General features: G+C 39.1%; 1 protein-coding gene across 1 annotated transcript; it reads right to left on the bottom strand.

Annotated features, from left to right (window-relative positions):
* Positions 1–4,408: 4,408 nt before the first annotated feature.
* On the bottom strand, positions 4,409–5,763 carry LOC122842556 (proteinase-activated receptor 2-like). The gene is made up of 3 exons (XM_044136539.1): positions 5,557–5,763; positions 5,157–5,332; positions 4,409–5,070 (listed from the first exon to the last, which is right to left on the bottom strand). The coding sequence occupies exons 1-3, from the start codon at positions 5,761–5,763 to the stop codon at positions 4,527–4,529; spliced, it is 927 nt and encodes a 308-aa protein (XP_043992474.1). The 3' UTR covers positions 4,409–4,526.
* Positions 5,764–19,850: the final 14,087 nt, after the last annotated feature.

Here is a 19,850-nt window from a genome sequence, read left to right on the forward strand (position 1 = left end):
ATATAAACCAGCATCTGGTGTCTGAACTGTGACATCTGACTTCTGTATTAAAGGAAATGGGCACAGAGATGATGTGATAAGTCAGTTTTCTTTATCAACAGGAAGAAAATGTCTACTAAGACCACAACAAAAGGTTTCAGTCTTTAAAACTCAGTTTTTATGAACCAACTTGTTTAAATTCAGTTCAGTTCAGGTACATAGCACCAATTAACAGGAAATATCCTTTGAATGTTCTTAAAAAAAGAAAAAAAAGATTTTAACTTAAATTACTAGTGTTACCTTTTTAACTCACATTCAACAATTTAAACCATTCATGTTTTAGGAATCTGCTGTCAGCAAGCAGCTCCTCCTCTGTAACTTATTACTCTAATTTTAGAAAAGAAAAAAATAGTCATGGAAATATTTCACATTAACTTAGATACACATTTATGCAACAGAGACAAGTATGGAGATGCTTGGTGCAGGACGCTCTGCATGGCTCTCTTCTGCTCTTGCTTCATCACCCATGTTGGTTCTTCCTCCCTCCTCTGAGTGACGTTAGCTGCTGGGTTATGACTCAGAATGTGGTTTTTAAACTTTGGGCCCCAGAGACACTGGAGCGGCTGGCTTTATGTTAGCCTCTCTGCAGCTAACTCACCAGAAAGGATGGTCAAGTTTTTAATAAACTGACCTTAATTAATTTCAAGTAAGTTATGTTACAAATAATCATTTTACTATAAAAACTTTATTTATTCTCCTCTTGCTTCTTAATGTTGCACAAGTGAAAAGAGATGTGGTCAGATAAAACGGGTTCAGACAGAGGAAGTGAAGTTAGAAGTGTTTCACTAAATGACACCTTCCAAATTTTTCATAATCTTACAGAGTCAGTCAGATATTACAAATATGCTGTCTCAGATTACTCAACTTTATTACACTGGATCCAGCTTAATTTTACAGCAATAATTCATCTTCTTATTATATTTGTTAAATGTTAAGTTCAGTTTATAGTTATGACGAAGTGTGATGGAGACCAGGGGTTCCATCACTGTTAAAGGATTATTGATATTATGTTGTGTTTAATTTATATACAAACCAAATGTTTCTTGTTTCAAATCTGGAACCAGTAGGTAGCAATTTGCTGAAGAACATTCCAGACTGTCACATTTATGACAAGCTTAAAAATTAAATGTGAGAAAACTGCCAACACTTATTGGAGGAGGTTTTGATCAATGGACGTTTATCAAGATGAGACGCCAAAATAACTTTATGTTCAACTCAAAGACAAGTTTTATAAGTGGGTCAAACCAGAGAAGTCTACAGTGAAGGACATTTCAGAACTGATGATCATGGAGCAGTTGATGAGGATGGGCAATCTGGATTTGAAGGTGTGGATCCAAGAACAAAACTTAAATTCTGCAGAACAGGCTGCAAGTGTTTCAAAAGTCTTCTTATCAGCAAAGATGGGGAACCAACTTTGGTAGTGACAACTTCTCTACAGGAAGTAGTAAGTCTGAGGAGGTGAAATGTGTTTTGCTGTGGGTCAGACTAGGAATTATTCAGCTAATAAATCATTTTCTGTAGCTAAATCTAATTCTGCTAAGAGCTTCTCATCCTCAAAGCAAGACGTTCAATGTTTTCAGTGTAACAGGATGGGTCATACACAGGACACTACACAGAGTAAACCCTCCCATCTGTGTTCGGTTCCCAGATCACCTTCCCCATCCCCTGCCCATGAACCTGCCTGGACAGTCCCTGGGCTGGTAAATGGTCAGCATGAAACAGCTTTATTAGACACAAGAAGTTTCAAGCCTGTGGTTCTTTCTAGGGGTGTGTAAAGAGAGCTGTACAGTGATGTTAAGACAAAAATAATTTGCATTCACAGTGATGAAATGGATTTATTTAACTATAAGAGGCAGAACACTCATTTGCTCCAAGGCCTCCCCCTGTGGTCATTTTGGGCTTGGATGTTCCCACTTTGACTTATTTAGTGTCAAACACAGAGGCTGATCATTTGACTCTCACTAATAATCATGAGGTTATTCAGATCAAAACCCTACAACAGGGTTTGAGGGCCGGCATCCTGCATGTTTTAATTCTTTCTCTGGTGGTAGTAACAACCTCCTCAGCAAGTCAATGCTCTTCTTAGACCCTCTAATGAGCCATCATTTGATCCAGGTGTGTTAAACCAAAGAGGGAACTAAACCATGCAGGATGCCGGCCCTCCAGGGCCGAATTTGGGCACCACTCCCCTATAAGATGCATGATGTCACCATCTAGTGGCCAGACATGAAAACTGTTGAAGCTCACTAGTCACTGATACAAAAAAAATGTTTCCATGATGACAGAAGCAGAACTTTCTTCCCCAGTCTGTAGTTTGGTCTCTAGTAGAGCACAGAACTCACATCATGGATTATCATAATATAATGTGAATCTGGAGGAAATAGAAAAACAGCCAAATCCAGAGTTTAATGGAGAAAATATTAGTTTTTATCTTCAGCCAGAATCGAGGTGGAAGGAAAGATGAAACCCTGACCTTTATGTGACTTTGATTTTCCCTCAGACAAATCTGCCTATCAGAGGTCGGATCCAACATTAAAATCTTGGTTTGATAAAGTCACAGAAGTTGAGGGTAAGGAGCAGAGTAAAATAAATGTCTTGGAAGATTAAAGATCTGTGGGGAGGGATGGTGTCCTCTATCAGGTTAAAGGTCAATCAGAAGCCATTATTTACCACAGCAGCTGAGAAAGAATGTGATGAAATCAGTCATTCAGTTCTTTGGACTGGGCCCCTATGTTTTCAGAAATCCCTCCATACAATATTGGGTGGGTAAACAAGTGCACACAGGAGCAACAGTTCTGTTCTTCATTTCACATGTCAGTTGACTGCAGTCAGAGGTGATTCTAGAGTCCATCTACAGCTGATTCCTGTCATAGAAACACCTTTTAAAATGATAGTTGAAAAGGTAGGAGCATGTCCATCATCTCCAACATGCTGTCCAGATCATCAGATCAACTGGCTTCACCATTAGCCTCCATAAATGTAAGTTGGTGCAGAGGCAGGTGGAGCACCTGGGCTGTGGTTGGACATGTTAGACCTCAGGTGGGGAAAGTGGAAACTATGAAACACAGGAAACTATTCCTGTGTTTCATAGTTAAAAATAGTTCATCTTTTACTATGCAAAAATTCATTTTTTGCATAGTTAAACTTTTGCTTGCTCTTTCCAATGGAAAAATAAAACTCAAAATACTATAAAAAGTGATTATAATGCTGAAAAATAAGACAACTTTATGTGACTTGTCCTTTTACAGCCACTGGGTTAAAGTATTAAAGTGTTGAAGCATGACGTTTTATGCTACAGTTTGCATAATGTCACCATCTAGTGGCCGGAAACAAAACCTCATGAAGCTCACAAATGAATAAAGAACAAAGATTGATCACCAATTTAAAAATGGCTGTCAGAGAAAAGAGGCCCTGCACACTGCCAACTTCTCTGTTTCTATCTGTGTGCAAAATAAAATACACATTCTCAGAGAATATTGTTAAAGAAAGTTTATTCTGAACATAAAGTTGTTATTTCAGGTCAAGAGACAAAAAGATGAATATTTGAGATAAAAACAAACCTATGCAATGTCGTCAAGCAAATTTCTTATCATCAGAAACTCCTACCAAACCATCAACATTCATTCATAACTTACAAATATTTTCATAGCAAGAAAGCAAAAATTTTCAGCTCATTATTTTGTGCCTCAGTCTAAATAAAAATGTGAAACTAAAATAATCTTTATGTGTACATGATTATACAATGTTCAGAGAGTGAACAGTCTAAAAATAATAATAATGGTTATGAGCTAAAGTCATAATGAAATACAAGCTGTAATAAAATATGTCTGCTTTTTTATATCATGTCAAACATGAGAGTTTTCCTGTTTCTGCTGATTTCTCACAATCTAAACAGCAGTTTTGCTTCATCACAAGAGATGGTATTTTTCAGTTGACATGAATAGATCACCTTGTTAACACTTTAGATTATGAGAAAAATAATCTATATTAATATTTACAAAACACAAAATGAAACGGTTTGCAGAATTTAAAACCTACAACTTAAAGCCATCCACCTCCTGGGAGATTTGGAGGCTTTATGGTTGTTTTTATGTAAAGAAATCTCTAGTCCAATTGAATATTTCTGTTATATTTAATAAACATTTCAGTTAAATTCCTGATAAATTAAATGTCTGCTTTGTTACTATTGGAAACTCTGTATGTACTTCAGAATCAATTATATAGCATAAAAAATAAACTGGTTTAATCCACAATGAATAAATAAAGTTTTACTGGGAAACTCTTTGACACTTTCCAAATGTTGTACCTGGTTAAATTGAGGAATCTGAGAATCAAGCAGGTTTTCATTTCTCCTGTCGTTGGGTTTTGGTTTTCAAATGATCATGAAAAATTCAAAATATATCATCTGAAAGTTTTCTCTCTTGCAAATAATCCATCAGAATTCCTTCAGAAAGTAAGATGTGAAAATATTTGTGCATCAGTTGCACCTAAACTGATGTAGTAGTTTGAGGTGACACGTTGTCATTATCAGTGCTGCTGATCTCCTGATTGTTAGACGTTACACAGCAACACAATGAGGTCAAAAGTCTGTCAACTGCACTTTTCCTCAGAAAAACACACATAGCTGAGTCTGCAAGAGGACTAAGAAGAATACCAATTGTAACCATGGTAAGGTGAGCAAAATTTTCAAAGGGTTTTTCCAACAGGAAATACATCATGTTAGGGACGAAAAGCAGAATATATGTTAGCAAAACCACAACCAGAATAGAAACAATTCGACGTTTTTCATCAGCAGAAACACTGTGAACTTTAGTCAGAGCTTTAATGGTCCCAACCAGGCAGAAGATGAACAAGAGAAGAGGGTAGAGGTGACTAGTAGCATGAATGATTACTCTAATCTGTAATTCTAAAAAGAGATACATGCAAAGATTATAAAGAAAAGAAAATATCCAGACTGCGACACAGACCAACACAGATGTTTTGATGTTTCTTCTCAATTTGTACCACAGTGGCTTGGCAATGACCAGATACCTGAAATAAAAGATACATGCTGTCAGACTTTACTGATGTAATAATGTCAGAAAAAATCAATAATATGCATGTAAACAGATATTTACCTTTCCAGGGAGATACACATCATGAATCCAATACTGGCTGTGATGCCAAAATCGAAGGCAAAATAAGACCAAACATTATCAGGACGTAATATCATAGGAATTCTGCTGCAGTACTGGATGACATCAGAAATCAGAAGGTTGAAGATGTAAACTGGAGCACCCTGATCCTTTTTCACCTGCAGGGGAAACAAAATGAAAAGTGAATAAAAGCTGAAAATTTCTTCCCAACTTCTTGGAACTATTAGATGATTCTGCTTCCACAAATATAAGTTAACACATTGTTTGATTTCCTTTTGATCAACCATTCCTTAGATCCAGGTTCATAGAAAAACAATAATAATGAATAAAAACTGCACACCATGATGAACATACAGCTAAATCTAAGTTAACAAGAACTCACCTTTGATAAAACAGCAAACATGGCAACCAGAGTCAAAGGAAATCCGACACAAATGGTGATAAAATATACCAAGAACAAGATTTGAATATATACTTTGTTCTTTTCATAAAAAGGGTTATTGGTTCTGTTAAATTCATCAGTGATGTTGAAGTTGGTCTGATTGAGGTTTTCTTTCCATGAGGTTCTGTTGACGAGAGAATCTTCCATTCTTCAATATCAAACCTGCACCAGCAAAATAATGAAAAATGTAGAAATAATTTTTCTCTTAGCTTAGTTCATAAAAGTTGTATTAAATATCTTTTTAAGGGGAAATTCTAAGAAAAGTTCTTTTGTGAGGAATATTTTATAGTACAAAAATAAATCATATGATAAAGATAAACACAAAGTAATTCTTGAAAGTAATGAATGTAAAATTATCCAAATGTAAAGAATGTGCTCAGTTTCTACCTTATTTTACTGGCATGCAGGTAAATATTATTTCTAATGTGGCTTAGCAGTTCCATGAAATTAATCACATGGGATAAACTATTCAGCAACTTGTTAAATTTAATGTGTCTTTTCTTTCATTTCTGTGCATTAAAATATAAATATATCTAAATTTACCTTACCTTAGTCCTGAAATGGTTCCTGTTTTCAGCCAGTTGTCCTTCTCATCTCAACGCTCTGCAGTCGGAGCATTCTCTATATATACGTACCACATGGACATCTGACTTCTGTATTATGGGAAATGGGCCCATAGATGATGAGATAAGTACATTTTCTTTAGAAACAGGAAGAAAACGTCTTCTAAGACCACAAAAAAATTTTAACTCACTTATGAACCAACTTGTGTAAAATTTAATTCAGTTAATTTTTCTAGTGCCAGTTAACAAGAAATATCCTCTCTATGTTCTTTGCAAAAAAAAAAAAAAAAAAAAGTGCTCTTCAGCTTTTATCACTTGTTTTACCTGTTTAACTTAAATGCAACAGATTAAACTATGCATGTTTTGGACACTGCTGTCATCTCTAACTTTAGAAAAGGAAACCTGCAGTCATGAAGACTTTTCACATTAACTTATATAGATAAATGCAACAGGGACAAACATGGGCATGCTGGTGCAGGATGCACTGCATTGCTCTCTTTTGCTCTTGCTTCATCACCCATGTTGGTTCTTCCATCTTCCTTTATGTGCTGTTAGCTGGTGGGCTTTGACTCAAGATGTTCGGCCAACTGTGGGCCACAGAGACACTGGAGCGGGTCGCTTTATGTTGGGCTTCCTGCAGCTGACGCACCAGAAACGATCGTAAAAGTAATTTAATGTAAATGATGTTAAAAATAATAATCTCACCATTAAAACCTGATTTATTTTCCTCCTGCTCTTTAATATTCCACAGGTGAAAAGAGAAAAGGGTTCTGAACACACAGAGACAGGAAGTGAGGTGAGAAGTGTTTCACAAAATGACACCTTCAAAGTTTCTCATAACTTTAGAGCAAAATCTTTCAGATATTTCCAATATGGCTGCTGTCTCAGCTCACTCTCTTTGCAGCTTCACTGCAATGGATCCAACATATTTTCATAGGATGAGCAATAATATGTCTTCTCAAGATATACACTCATGTTAAGTTCAGTTTATTGTTAGGATGAAGGTTTTGATCCTTTCAGAGGTTTGTGAAACAGAAATATTACATCATAAGTTACACTCTCATATTCCCCATATTCTCTGGCATAACTTCTCTCTACTGACTTTTCTTCAGCTTGAACACATTGTCAGAGATTAACATAGTGAACCATTCTGTCTGAATTTAATGCTGACTGAAACACAAGTTAAAACAAAATAATAATAATAAAACCAAAAGGACAAAAGTGGAGCTGGGATGTTGGGTAGGAGTCTATATCTATAGGGTTGAAATTGTCACACTGACCACAAAACTCAGAATATTTAATAGCTTTTAAAAGAGTAAAAACTAACAAAGGCAAAAAATGAGGATGAGAAACCAGGAGAAGCTGTTTCACCTTCAACAGTCAATCTTTCCAACATTTTCAGACAGAAGTAAAAGATGAAAAGACTTTAAACTTTTCAGATTCTGGGACAGATTAAAGGTCAAAATGTGTCCCACATGTAACCTCCACAACCAGACATTTAAAACGTTACAGTGCAGCAGATTCACAGCTGTAAGAAACTGAAATAAATTGCTGAGGTCTGACTTCAAGTAGCAGCAGAAAGTAAAGAATGAATCTGTTAGAAAATACAAATGAATACCTTCTAATGGCTGTAAAATGAGCTAAAATCATCAAAATATTTCTAAACTTAATACAAAAATCAAGTTTACTTAACCTCAGCACACTATAATATGATGCCGGGTTTGTGGTGCATAGAAGCTGAATGCTGCTTCGCTGTGTTTGGTTCTGGTTCTGGTTCAGCAGAGCAGAACCAGAACCAGAACCTGAGGGTTCTGGAAGGTTGATACAACAACAGCAGATCTTTAATGTGTTGTGCTGCTAAACCATTCAGTGATTTATAAACTAACAGTATCTTAAAGTCAATTCTCTGATCTACAGGGAGCCAGTGGAGGGACTGTAGAACTGGTGTGCTGTGCAATAACTTCCTGGTTTTAGTCAGAACTCCAGCAGCAGCAGGGTTCTGGATCAGCTTCAGCTGGAGGATTGATTTGTTAGGCCGACCTGTGAAGACACTGTTGCAATAATCAATGCAATCAAAGGTGAACATATGGTTGGGTTTCTCTAGGTCTTGCTGAGACATCAGTCATTAGATGGATTTTCTTGCCAAGAAAGTTTACATTTTATATCTCATAATTCTTTTCCTTATGAATTCCAATAATAAAAATCTGTCAGACTAAAATAAGCTTCATGAAGTACGTGGTTGTGTGTGATTTTCAGATGGTGAAAAGTCCAAAAATTAAACTCAAAAGGTTTAGATAGGAAATGTTGCTGTCGCCACAAACAACAGAGTATTTTAAAATGTTGGCCATTTCCTGTTGCTGCACAGTTCTGAGAAACTAAACAGGAGTTTTTGTTGACCACAAGTAGATATGTTTTTTTTGTTCAGTTGTAAAAGATTGCTTAACTTAATAACACTGTAGATAATGAAAACTAATAGGATATATTAACATTAATATTTATAAAATATAAAATAGAACTGTTGGCAGAATTCAAATGCAACATTAAGTCATCCACCTACTGGGAGGATTTGGAGTCATTATGTTTTTTATTTAAATTTTTCTATTTATTTAAAGAACTCTCTTGTCTGATTAAATATTTTTCTACAAATTGAACATTTCAATAAAATCCCACTGATTTTACCTGTCTGCTTTTTTTTTTCAAGTGGATATACTGGATGTGGTTCATGATTAATTAAATTACAGAAAGCTCTTATTTAATCCACAGATAAAACTAGTCGCAATGTTTTCAGCATTTTCTAATGACAGAAACTTTTTAAAATAAAAACTGTTTTTGTAACACCTTTTGTTGCACCTGATTAAATTTAATGTGTGAAAGAAACAAAGATAAACAGTTTATGATCAATGATTTATGATTTATCAAAACAAAAAAAACCAAAAAAAAAACCTAATACATATATATATTATATATATATATATATATTAAAAAAAAATTCCCTTCTCACCCACCGCGGGTGGTGATTCTTCTTCCTCTTAGCTCGGGTCCTCTACCAGAGGCCTGGGAGCTTGAGGGTTCTGCGCAGTATCTTGGCTGTGCCTAGGACTGCACATTTCTGGACTGAGATGTCTGATGTTGTTCCTGGGATCTGTTGTAGCCACTGTTCCAGTTTGGGGGTGACTGCCCCGAGGGTCCCGATGACCACAGGCACCACTGTGGTCTTCACCTTCCAGGCCCTCTCCAGTTCCTCCCTTAGGCCCTGGTATTTCTCTAGTTTTTCATGCTCCTTTTTCCTGATGTTGCAGTCACTTGGTATTGCCACATCCACCACAACGGCTTTCCTCTGTTGTTTATCCACCACGACTATGTCTGGTTGGTTTGCCCTCACCATTTTGTCTGTCTGGATCTGGAAGTCCCACAGGATCTTAGCTCGGTCATTCTCCACTACCTTCGGGGGTGTTTCCCACTTTGATCTTGGGGGTTCCAGTCCATATTCTGCACAGATGTTTCTGTACACTATGCCTGCCACTTGGTTGTGTCGTTCCATGTACTCTTTCCCTGCCAGTATCTTGCACCCTGCTGTTATGTGTTGGACTGTCTCAGGGGCCTCCTTGCACAACCTACACCTTGGGTCTTGTCTGGTGTGGTAGATCTGGGCCTCAATTGCTCTGGTGTTTAGGGCCTGTTCCTGGGCGGCCATGATGAGGGCCTCTGTGCTGTCCTTCTGTCCAGCTTTTTCCAGCCATTGGTAGGATTTTCTGATGTCAGCCACTTCGGTTATTTGCCGGTGGTACATCCCATGCAGGGGCTTGTCCTCCCATGATGGTTCCTCCGGCACCTCAGCTTCTGTTCCCCATTGTTTGAGACATTCACTGAGCACATTGTCTGTTGAGGCTTTGTCCCTGATGTAAGCTCCCAGGCCTCTGGTAGAGGACCCGAGCTAAGAGGAAGAAGAATCACCAACCGCGGTGGGTGAGAAGGGAATTTTTTATATATATATGTATTTATTTATTTATTTTAAAGACAAAGAAAACAAAAACTATTAAACAGAGTGGCTGATGCACTATAAAATGTAATAAGTTCACTTTACTTAAAAAAAGTTAGGAAACCAATTGCCTCAAAATCTTCAAGTAAAGTAGCTAATTCATTTTAAGGTGTTATTGCTATAAATAACTATGTTTAGACCACTCAGATAAAGGCAGTAAACTTGAGTGCCGTTAACTCAAAATCATTAGTAAAGTTGACTATAAAATGTCATTTATGACTATTTCAAATTGTGAGTTATGTCAATTAAGCAGTACTCATAAAAATAAGTTATATGAAGCCGGGAATAATGCAGCACACGGAGCTTCAAATAAAATGGGTCCTTTATTTTTTTAGATGAAAAAGAACACTTTTCTCTCTGAGTTGCAAAGAAACAAATGAAAAAATTAGGATCAACATAGGCCGAAAGAAATGACCTGCATTCTATCAACGTAAAGCCTCAGCCTCAGGGAAAATGGCGGGCTCACAATGCAGCAACTAGTTTCACATAGAAACTTAACTTTAACAAAGGGTATAATAAACGGCAGTGGCACCTCAAACACTTGGATTCTCCGCTTAGGTGGCCGTAGTCATCCTTTTCAACAGGTCTTGGCTCCAAAAATTTCCTTCTCTTCCGTTCCACCAGTCAGAGTGCCACAATACATAAACAAGAGGTTTTTTTCCATTTCCGGTAATTCTAGACCTCATTGTAATAACAGCACCACATGCTGGCAAAAACAAGAATTACAACCATTTGGTGAAATAAATCAAAACATGGTTTACAAAAATAAATTTTTTTACATGTACCCATTTTTCACCTGGTTACATTCTCCCCTGCTTAACCGTCATCGTCCTCGGTGACAAAGTAACTGTTTTTTACTTCTTTTAAAGCTTCTCTGAAAAACACAGAACCTAAGCTTGCAATGATTTGTGAAACCATTGATGAGTTTAGTTCTGGCTCCAACACTGACCTAGGTTCATGATGCGGGTTTGAGTGTTTTCCTGCATTCAATCTTTTACTTCTGCGGGGAGCAGGTATGGGAACTGGTCTAACACAAGGAGGAGATACTGGTATCTCACACCGTTGGTCAATGTTGCATGTTTCATTGTCAACATGTTCAGTCTCCACCTGTTCAATTACAGGAGATTCATGTTCTGAAATCAACTGAGTCTCTGCTCGCTTCTCAACACTTTCACTAATAGGACAGTTTTCTAAACCTGAACAAGGAGTTAAGTCAAAAGAAACCTCCTCAATGACTATACCCCCATCATACTTATCAGATGAGTCAGTGTGTGGTTCAGTAGTGTTTGTCTGTGTGGTCACAGTGTTTTCGACGCGTCTCTGGGTTGTGTCTGGCAGATTAACACATGACCTGATGTCAGCCCTATTAACCGTTTTTGTTGGTCCTCCCTCTACAGGTCGTACTGTGCAAGTTGTGCCTACTATGTCTATGAGTTGGTAAACAACAGGACTCCATGCATCCTGAATTTTGTTACGACCAGGTGGTCTGTGTCTCAAGTAAACATACTCTCCAACCTCAATTGAAGGACAGTACACTTTGTGACTATGCTGAGCAATGCGTTTAGCTGCTTTCTGCTCTGCATACTCTTTTGCTTTTGCATGTGCCTCTTTGAGTCTTTGCTGGTGCACAGCAAGCCAATCAAGATTTTTATCATGGTGACTTTCATTTGCAAGCAATGCATCAACAGGAAGATGTGGATCAACCCCATAGAGCAAGAAGTAAGGGGAATATCCTGTAGTCGCGTGTGGAGTAACATTATACGCATAAACCAGCTCAGGTAAATGTTCAGGCCAACGCCTTTTTTTGTCAGGTGGAAGTGTGCGCAACAGTTCATGCAAAGTGCGGTTAAAACGCTCACACTGTGCATTCCCTGTCGGATGATGGGGTGTTGTACGCGTTTTTTTCACACCATACATTCTGCAAAGTTCAGCAATAACCTCGGATTCAAAGTTACGGCCCTGATCTGAGTGCAGACGTTCAGGTACACCGTACTTCATAAACCACTCCTTTAAGAGGACTTTAGCTGTGGTCTCTGCTTTTTGGTCACGTAGGAAACGCCTGAGTGAACTTTGTAAACACGACGGTAATGACTAGAACGTTCTCACGGCCGTCTGAAGCTGGTTCAAGGAGCGTGAAATCTACTGCCACAACTTCTAAAGGTCGTGTTGCCAAAAAGGATTTCATTGGAGGGTGAATCTTTGGGTTGGGCATTTTTGTGAGAATACAACGTTCACAATTCTTGACCCATCGCTCAACATCTTTGTGCATCCCTACCCAGAATGCTCTCTGTCTCAACAACTGTAATGTCCTCTCTATTCCTTGATGTCCCATGGAGTCATGGACACTCTTCATAACAGCTGTTTGTAAACAACTTGGAACAAGCAACTGAAAGTATTCACCAACGTGATCATCCCTCACCACTCTGTACACCAATCCATCACGCATCTTAATGTGTTTCCATTGTTTCCACAATGACTTGGCAGCAACAGGAAGATTCTTCCTTTCTTGTGAACTTGGTGGGCTGCCTCGATCCAAAAACTGTTTTAAAACACTAATCACTGGATCTTGACATTGAAATGTCTGCAGCTCTTCCTTGGAATAACCTGGAAGAGTTGGTGTAGCCTCTTTAGCATGTGACTCGAACTTACCAGTTTCTGCAGCCCTGATCTGGTTTAACTGACAACATTTGACCCCAGCTGTAACCAGCTCCGGTTCAAGGGCAGTGCCTCTACAAATCAAATTGCAAATTGCAATGCAATCATCAAACTCCTCATCATCATTTGGTTCTGGCTCCCCTGCTAACGGGTGTCGTGACAGTGCGTCAGCAGCTGAGTTGCACCGGCCTGGTCGGTACTGCACATCAAAGTCGAAAGCAGCTAACTGCGCTACCCATCTCTGTTCAATAGCTCCAAGTTTTGCGCTTTTTAGATGACATAAGGGATTATTGTCTGATATCACAGTGAATTTAGAGCCCAGCAAGTAACCCCGAAACTTTTCCACTATTGCCCATTTAAGCGCGAGCAGCTCAAGTTTCATGCTGCTATAGTTTTTATCATTTCGCTCTGCATTTCTCAGCCGTCTACTTGCATATGCAATGACCCGTTTTTTGTCTCCTTGCTGCTGACACAAGACAGCTCCTAAACCCTGACCACTAGCATCGGTTTCCAAAATGAACGGACAAGTGAAATCTGCATAACCCAGAACAGGAGCAGTCACAAGCTTTTCTTTCAATGTGTCAAATGCAATCTGACTGTTGGTATTCCACAATGCACTTAGTTTTTGACTAGCTTTGGCTGTAGTAGCAGCTCCTCGGCACTGATTCACAAGGTCATGTAGTGGGCTGCAATCTTTGAAAAGCCCTCAACATATCTTCTGTAGTAGCTACATAGGCCTAGAAATGATTGGAGTTCCTTAACAGTGCCAGGCACAGGCCATTCCTTGACTGCTGCAACCTTGGAGGGATCAGTTGAGATACCCTCTGCTGAAATTTGGTGTCCAAGAAATTTTACTTCCTTCTGCAAGAAGTGACATTTTTCCCATTTCACTTTTAATCCTGTGTCTCTCAAACGTTTAAAAACTAGGTCTAGCTGCTCCAAATGAGACTCAAAGCTTGGTGAGTACACCAAAATGTCATCTAGATAGACTAACATGATGTCGAATATCAGATCGCTCATAGTTGCTTGCATCAACCTTTGAAATGTTGCAGGCCCATTACACACACCCATAGGCATGCGTACATACTCAAACAGCCCAAAAGGCGTGGTGAAAGCAGTTTTATGTCTGTCTCGGTCATCCATGGCCACTTGGTGATACCCACTGGCAAGGTCAACTGTGGAAAAGTATTTGGCACCTTTTAACGCATCAAAACTCTCATCAATACGAGGCAATGGAAATGCATCTTTCTTAGTTTTTAGATTTAGCTTTCGATAGTCTACACATAAGCGTATACTGCCATCAACTTTGCGGACTACCACAACTGGTGAGGCGTAAGCGCTTTCACTTTCCTGTATAACCCCTTTTTTCAAAAGTTTAGAGATATGTTCTTGTACTTCCTGGTATTGGTTAGGAGGTATACGTCGATACGGCTGTGTGACAGGTACGTCATCGACCAGCTTGATCGCATGTTTCACTTTATCTGTGTGACCCAGATTCTCATCATCATCTGCAAAAACATCAATGTAACGAGACAGCAATGCACAGAGAGCAACACGCTCTTCCTCTGTCCCCCCCATGTCAAGTCTTTCCAAAATGGCTTGCACTTTACTGTCAGTTTGCACTGTGTTGGAGTCCACTGAAATCTGTTCAACATCGGCAGAGATGCGCTGAAATTTTACTTGGCATGTCTGCTCACTCTCAACAGGCTCAACCTTTGAGATCACGCCTAGCCGGGTTCTGGGGCCCAACCACACTTCCTCGGCGGAGAAATTAACTACCTGGAGCGGAAGAACATGGCTGGTCTTTGTGACAAGTGTTGGGATAACTGCTAATCCGGGTGGTAGAGGAGTGGTCACTGGTTCAATGATCAACTGAGAGGCTGCATTTGAGGTTTTAGTGTGACCTTTTACGAACACAGTGGACACCGAGGATGCAGGAATACGTACTTTGTTTCTGCCTGCAACCCGAACTATCACCTTTCTCTCTATGCAACAGGTCTGTACCTGTTGAAAAGCTGTCCTCCACCCAGAGTCTAAGGATCCACCCAAAGTGTTGTCAAACTCTGATGTCACCAGCTGTCTGCATCTGTGAATGACATTCATACCAATTATGCATTCTTCAGAAACAATAGGATTCGCTGAAGGCTTCAAGACCAAGAAACCACAATTTGGGATCTTTAAATTCATCGTCTCAACGTCCAGTTCAATATATCCCTGGTAAGGGATGTCAAGTCCATTTGCAGCAGTTATTTTAAGCCAACTATTTGTAGCTAGCATGCTCTCATCATTACCAATATATTTTCTGAAAAACTCATCTGTCATAGTACTGACTTGGCTGCCAGTGTCCAGTAAACAATGAGCTAACCGGTCATTAAGTTTTAGATCAACCACTGGACATTTTCCTATGGCACGCTCAATGATTTGTTCTCGTGTGATCCCTAGTGTATTTGAGTCTTTGACATGACCCTGCATTACCCGACTCACTGCAACCAGGGTCTCTCGTTTCCCGACTGACCAGAAACAGGGGATTCATCAGAGTTTTTGTGTCTTTTCTGGGGACACTGTTTGGCAACATGACCAGCAGTTTGGCACTTGAAGCATATTGGCTTACCATCAGGGGTAAATCTTGGAACCGTTTTGATCTTATATGGTGTCTGGCTACTAGGGTCTTTGCTCTGAATTGTCAACTCTTTCACAGCTTTAGTGAGTTCTGTTATCACTTTCCCTTGCTCAGTGAGCACTTTAAGAACGTCATCAATTGAGACCGACTTCTCATTAGGTCTAGTGGGAGTAGTGATTTTGTCTTGCTCTTTAAGAGTTTTCATCACATCCTCCAGGTACATTGGATTTCCTGTCTCCTTAACTGCACAGCACTGTGCTTCTGCTGTAACATTACTGCAGGTCTTCACTTTACTCCTAGCCATTTTTGTGGTAGGGGCTTGGTCTAAGGACCACAAGTAAGCTTCCTCACGCACCTCTATAAAAGTAGATGCGGGTTTTCCTCTTACATATTTTCGGAGTTCTCGTCTCAGTGAGAGGTCTCTGATGCCCTCAATGAACTGGTCTCTCAACACTGTGTTTTCATTAGCCACGGAATTAGGATGCTGATTCCGTACAAAACTAAAGGCTTGAGATAATGAATATGAAAAGTCACGTATGTCTTCACCTTCCTTCTGTTTACAGTTGTAGAAATTTTGTAAAAGTTGGGAAGCACTACGTTTATCTCCAAACGCATCTGTTAGGTAAACAAACAGGTCTTTTACAACATCACCATCAGCTTTGCGTAAACGCACTTCTTCCAGAGCTGAGCCTCTTAACAGTGACAGCACAAAATCAAACTGTTCAGGTGCAGATTGATTTCTAGCAGAAATTACCCTTTCTACTTCTTCAATAAACTCATCTACACTCCTCCCATCTTTGTCAATGTCTCCACTAAATGGTGAAATGTGCCTTTCTCTGGGTACATAGACATAAGATCTGGTAGGCTCAGTATTTAGTGATGATATGACTGTCATGACTTCTTCTTGTCTTCTGGCTAACTCACTTAATTGTTGTAATACCCCAGCTTGTTCAGTGTCATTTTGTTCATTGTTCTGTCCACCATCTTGTTCATTATCCTCAACATTATGCACTAACTGTTCATCCATCACAAAGTTTTCATCTTGGTTAGACATGTTCAATTTTTCTTTTTTTTTTTAAATCAGTCAGTTCACAGAACAGTCAAAATAAATTTAAATAGCAAAGGATAAGTTGGTCGAAGTCCCGAGTCCACCGGATGTTCCTGGGCTGCTCCGAGACCGCTGCAGGGCGATGCTCTCTCCGGCCTGGGATGCGTTCTGGTCTGATGATCACCTCGGCTGAAATCCCTCACAACCACGCGAGCACCAACTGTCCAGCAACTCCTCCTCCGATCTCGAAACAGATGCCGCCACAAAGACACGATACCCAAGTCCACTCAGGTTTAGGCCACTTCTTCACCACTGCCGTATAACAAAGCTAACGCTGCACCGCCATGCACATGCCCTCACAGAGAGGAAAAATAAAACAAGCGAGACCCCACTCCTGGTACCAATATTTGAAGCCGGGAATAATGCAGCACACGGAGCTTCAAATAAAATGGGTCCTTTATTTTTTTAGATGAAAAAGAACACTTTTCTCTCTGAGTTGCAAAGAAACAAATGAAAAAATTAGGATCAACATAGGCCGAAAGAAATGACCTGCATTCTATCAACGTAAAGCCTCAGCTTCAGGGAAATGGCGGGCTCACAATGCAGCAACTAGTTTCACATAGAAACTTAACTTTAACAAAGGGTATAATAAACGGCAGTGGCACCTCAAACACTTGGATTCTCCGCTTAGGTGGCCGTAGTCATCCTTTTCAACAGGTCTTGGCTCCAAAAATTTCCTTCTCTTCCGTTCCACCAGTCAGAGTGCCACAATACATAAACAAGAGGTTTTTTCCATTTCCGGTAATTCTAGACCTCATTGTAATAACAGCACCACATGCTGGCAAAAACAAGAATTACAACCATTTGGTGAAATAAATCAAAACATGGTTTACAAAAATAAATTTTTTTACATGTACCCATTTTTCACCTGGTTACATATACTTACACGTTTAAGAGTTCACATTACTTGCAAAATATCAGGAAACCGATTGCCTTGATATGTTCAAGTAAGATGAACCAAAAGTGTTAAGTTATTGGAACGAAGAGCCAACAGACAACAGTTTGAATGGAAGAAAATGTTTAATAATTAAACAAGTTTACCTTAAATACAAGGTTCTCAAGTGTGGTTACATACACACTAACCTGGAAACAAAGTTTTCCATAGACTTTTTTAGGGAAAAAAATGACATGACTTTTTTTCTAGGGTAGCCTTCAATCTAATATTGAATCCTTCAAATGGCCCTCAGTCTTTAAAACTTTGAGAATCCCTGCTTAAATGTCTTTCTTGACTGGTGTGAAACAAAAACTCAATTCTCAATACTAGAGCCCAACATTTATCATAACATTGATAAAGTAAATAGTGAAGTAGTGAAGTGAAGTAATGTTTCTCCTCATTAACATAAAACCATTTAGTAGTCTGCAAATGCAATGATGCTCTCTCCAACAAAAAAAGAATCAAACAAGAAATAAAAATCACTTTTCCAATAAGGGTAAAGGTATCAACATTGATCCATAATGTCACATCATATTCATTCATTGCATCAGAAGATTTTTGAGTGATTGTATTTTTGGTTTTAGGGATTTATGTCGAAGTGAGAGAAGCACCCTTTGGATGAGGTCAAAGGTGTACTTCAGTTGTTGAGGGTACTCCAAATTCAGAGAATAAATAAGTCCAAAGAGCAAGCACATGGCATGTGGAAGATTCCCAAGATCATTCATGACAAGACTTCCTTCCAAAATGATGGCAGTACTTGAAGACTGGAGGTGCAGTGAGTCAGTGGAGGCCTGCCTGTCCTCAGGAATGATGGTCAGGATCCCAATGGGGGTGTGAGACACGTCTGGGTCTTCGCAGTCCTAACAACAATAGAAGCAACACCACAATTACATATCAACATAACACTTCTTTAGGGTGACCAGATGTCCTCTTTTTCCCGGACATGTCCTACTTTTCAGACCTAAAAAAATGTCCGGGGGGAATTTAAAAATTGTCCGGGATCCCCGCCAACAAAAAAAGAAGTGTCCTCCTTTTCAGAAACCCAAATCTGGTGACCCTACACTTCTTCATCACGGCTGCTTCTCCTACAGTTTACAACTGTCCCACCTATGGCAGTCTACTCATCATGACCATGACCAGGTGACCATTTTGTTTTCTTTACTCTGTTCCTTTTGTTTAAATCATTACACACTTATCATGGATTACCATAATATAATGTGAATCTGGAGGAAATCAAAAAAACAGCCAAATCCAGAGTTTAATGGAGAAAATATTAGTTTTTATCTTCAGCCAGAATCGAGGTGGAAGGAAAGATGAAACCCTGACCTTTATGTGACTTTGATTTTCCCTCAGACAAATCTGCCTATCAGAGGTCGGATCCAACATTAAAATCTTGGTTTGATAAAGTCACAGAAGTTGAGGGTAAGGAGCAGAGTAAAATAAATGTCTTGGAAGATTAAAGATCTGTGGGGAGGGATGGTGTCCTCTATCAGGTTAAAGGTCAATAAGAAGCCATTATTTACCACAGCAGCTGAGAAGAAATGTGATGAAATCAGTCATTCAGTTCTTTGGACTGGGCCCCTATGTTTTCAGAAATCCCTCCATACAATATTGGGTGGCTAAACAAGTGCACACAGGTGCAACAGTTCTGTTCTTCATTTCACATGTCAGTTGACTGCAGTCAGAGGTGATTCTAGGGTCCATCTACAGCTGATTCCTGTCATAGAAACACCTTTTAAAATGATAGTTGAAAAGGTAGGAGCATGTCCATCATCTCCAACATGCTGTCCAGATCATCAGATCAACTGGCTTCACCATTAGCCTCCATAAATGTAAGTTGGTGCAGAGGCAGGTGGAGCACCTGGGCTGTGGTTGGACATGTTAGACCTCAGGTGGGGAAAGTGGAAACTATGAAACACAGGAAACTATTCCTGTGTTTCATAGTTAAAAATAGTTCATTTTTTATTGTGCAATAATTCATTTTTTGCATAGTTAAACTTTTGCTTGCTCTTTCCAATGGAAAAATAAAACTCAAAATACTATAAAAAGTGATTATAATGCTGAAAAATAAGACAACTTTATGTGACTTGTCCTTTTACAGCCACTGGGTTAAAGTATTAAAGTGTTGAAGCATGACGTTTTATGCTACAGTTTGCATAATGTCACCATCTAGTGGCCGGAAACAAAACCTCATGAAGCTCACAAATGAATAAGGAACAAAGATTGATCACCAATTTAAAAATGGCTGTCAGAGAAAAGAGGCCCTGCACACTGCCAACTTCTCTGTTTCTATCTGTGTGCAAAATAAAATACAC

Source organism: Gambusia affinis, linkage group LG13 (assembly GCF_019740435.1).
Source record: "Gambusia affinis linkage group LG13, SWU_Gaff_1.0, whole genome shotgun sequence".
In the NCBI taxonomy this organism is placed as follows: Eukaryota; Metazoa; Chordata; class Actinopteri; order Cyprinodontiformes; family Poeciliidae; genus Gambusia; species Gambusia affinis.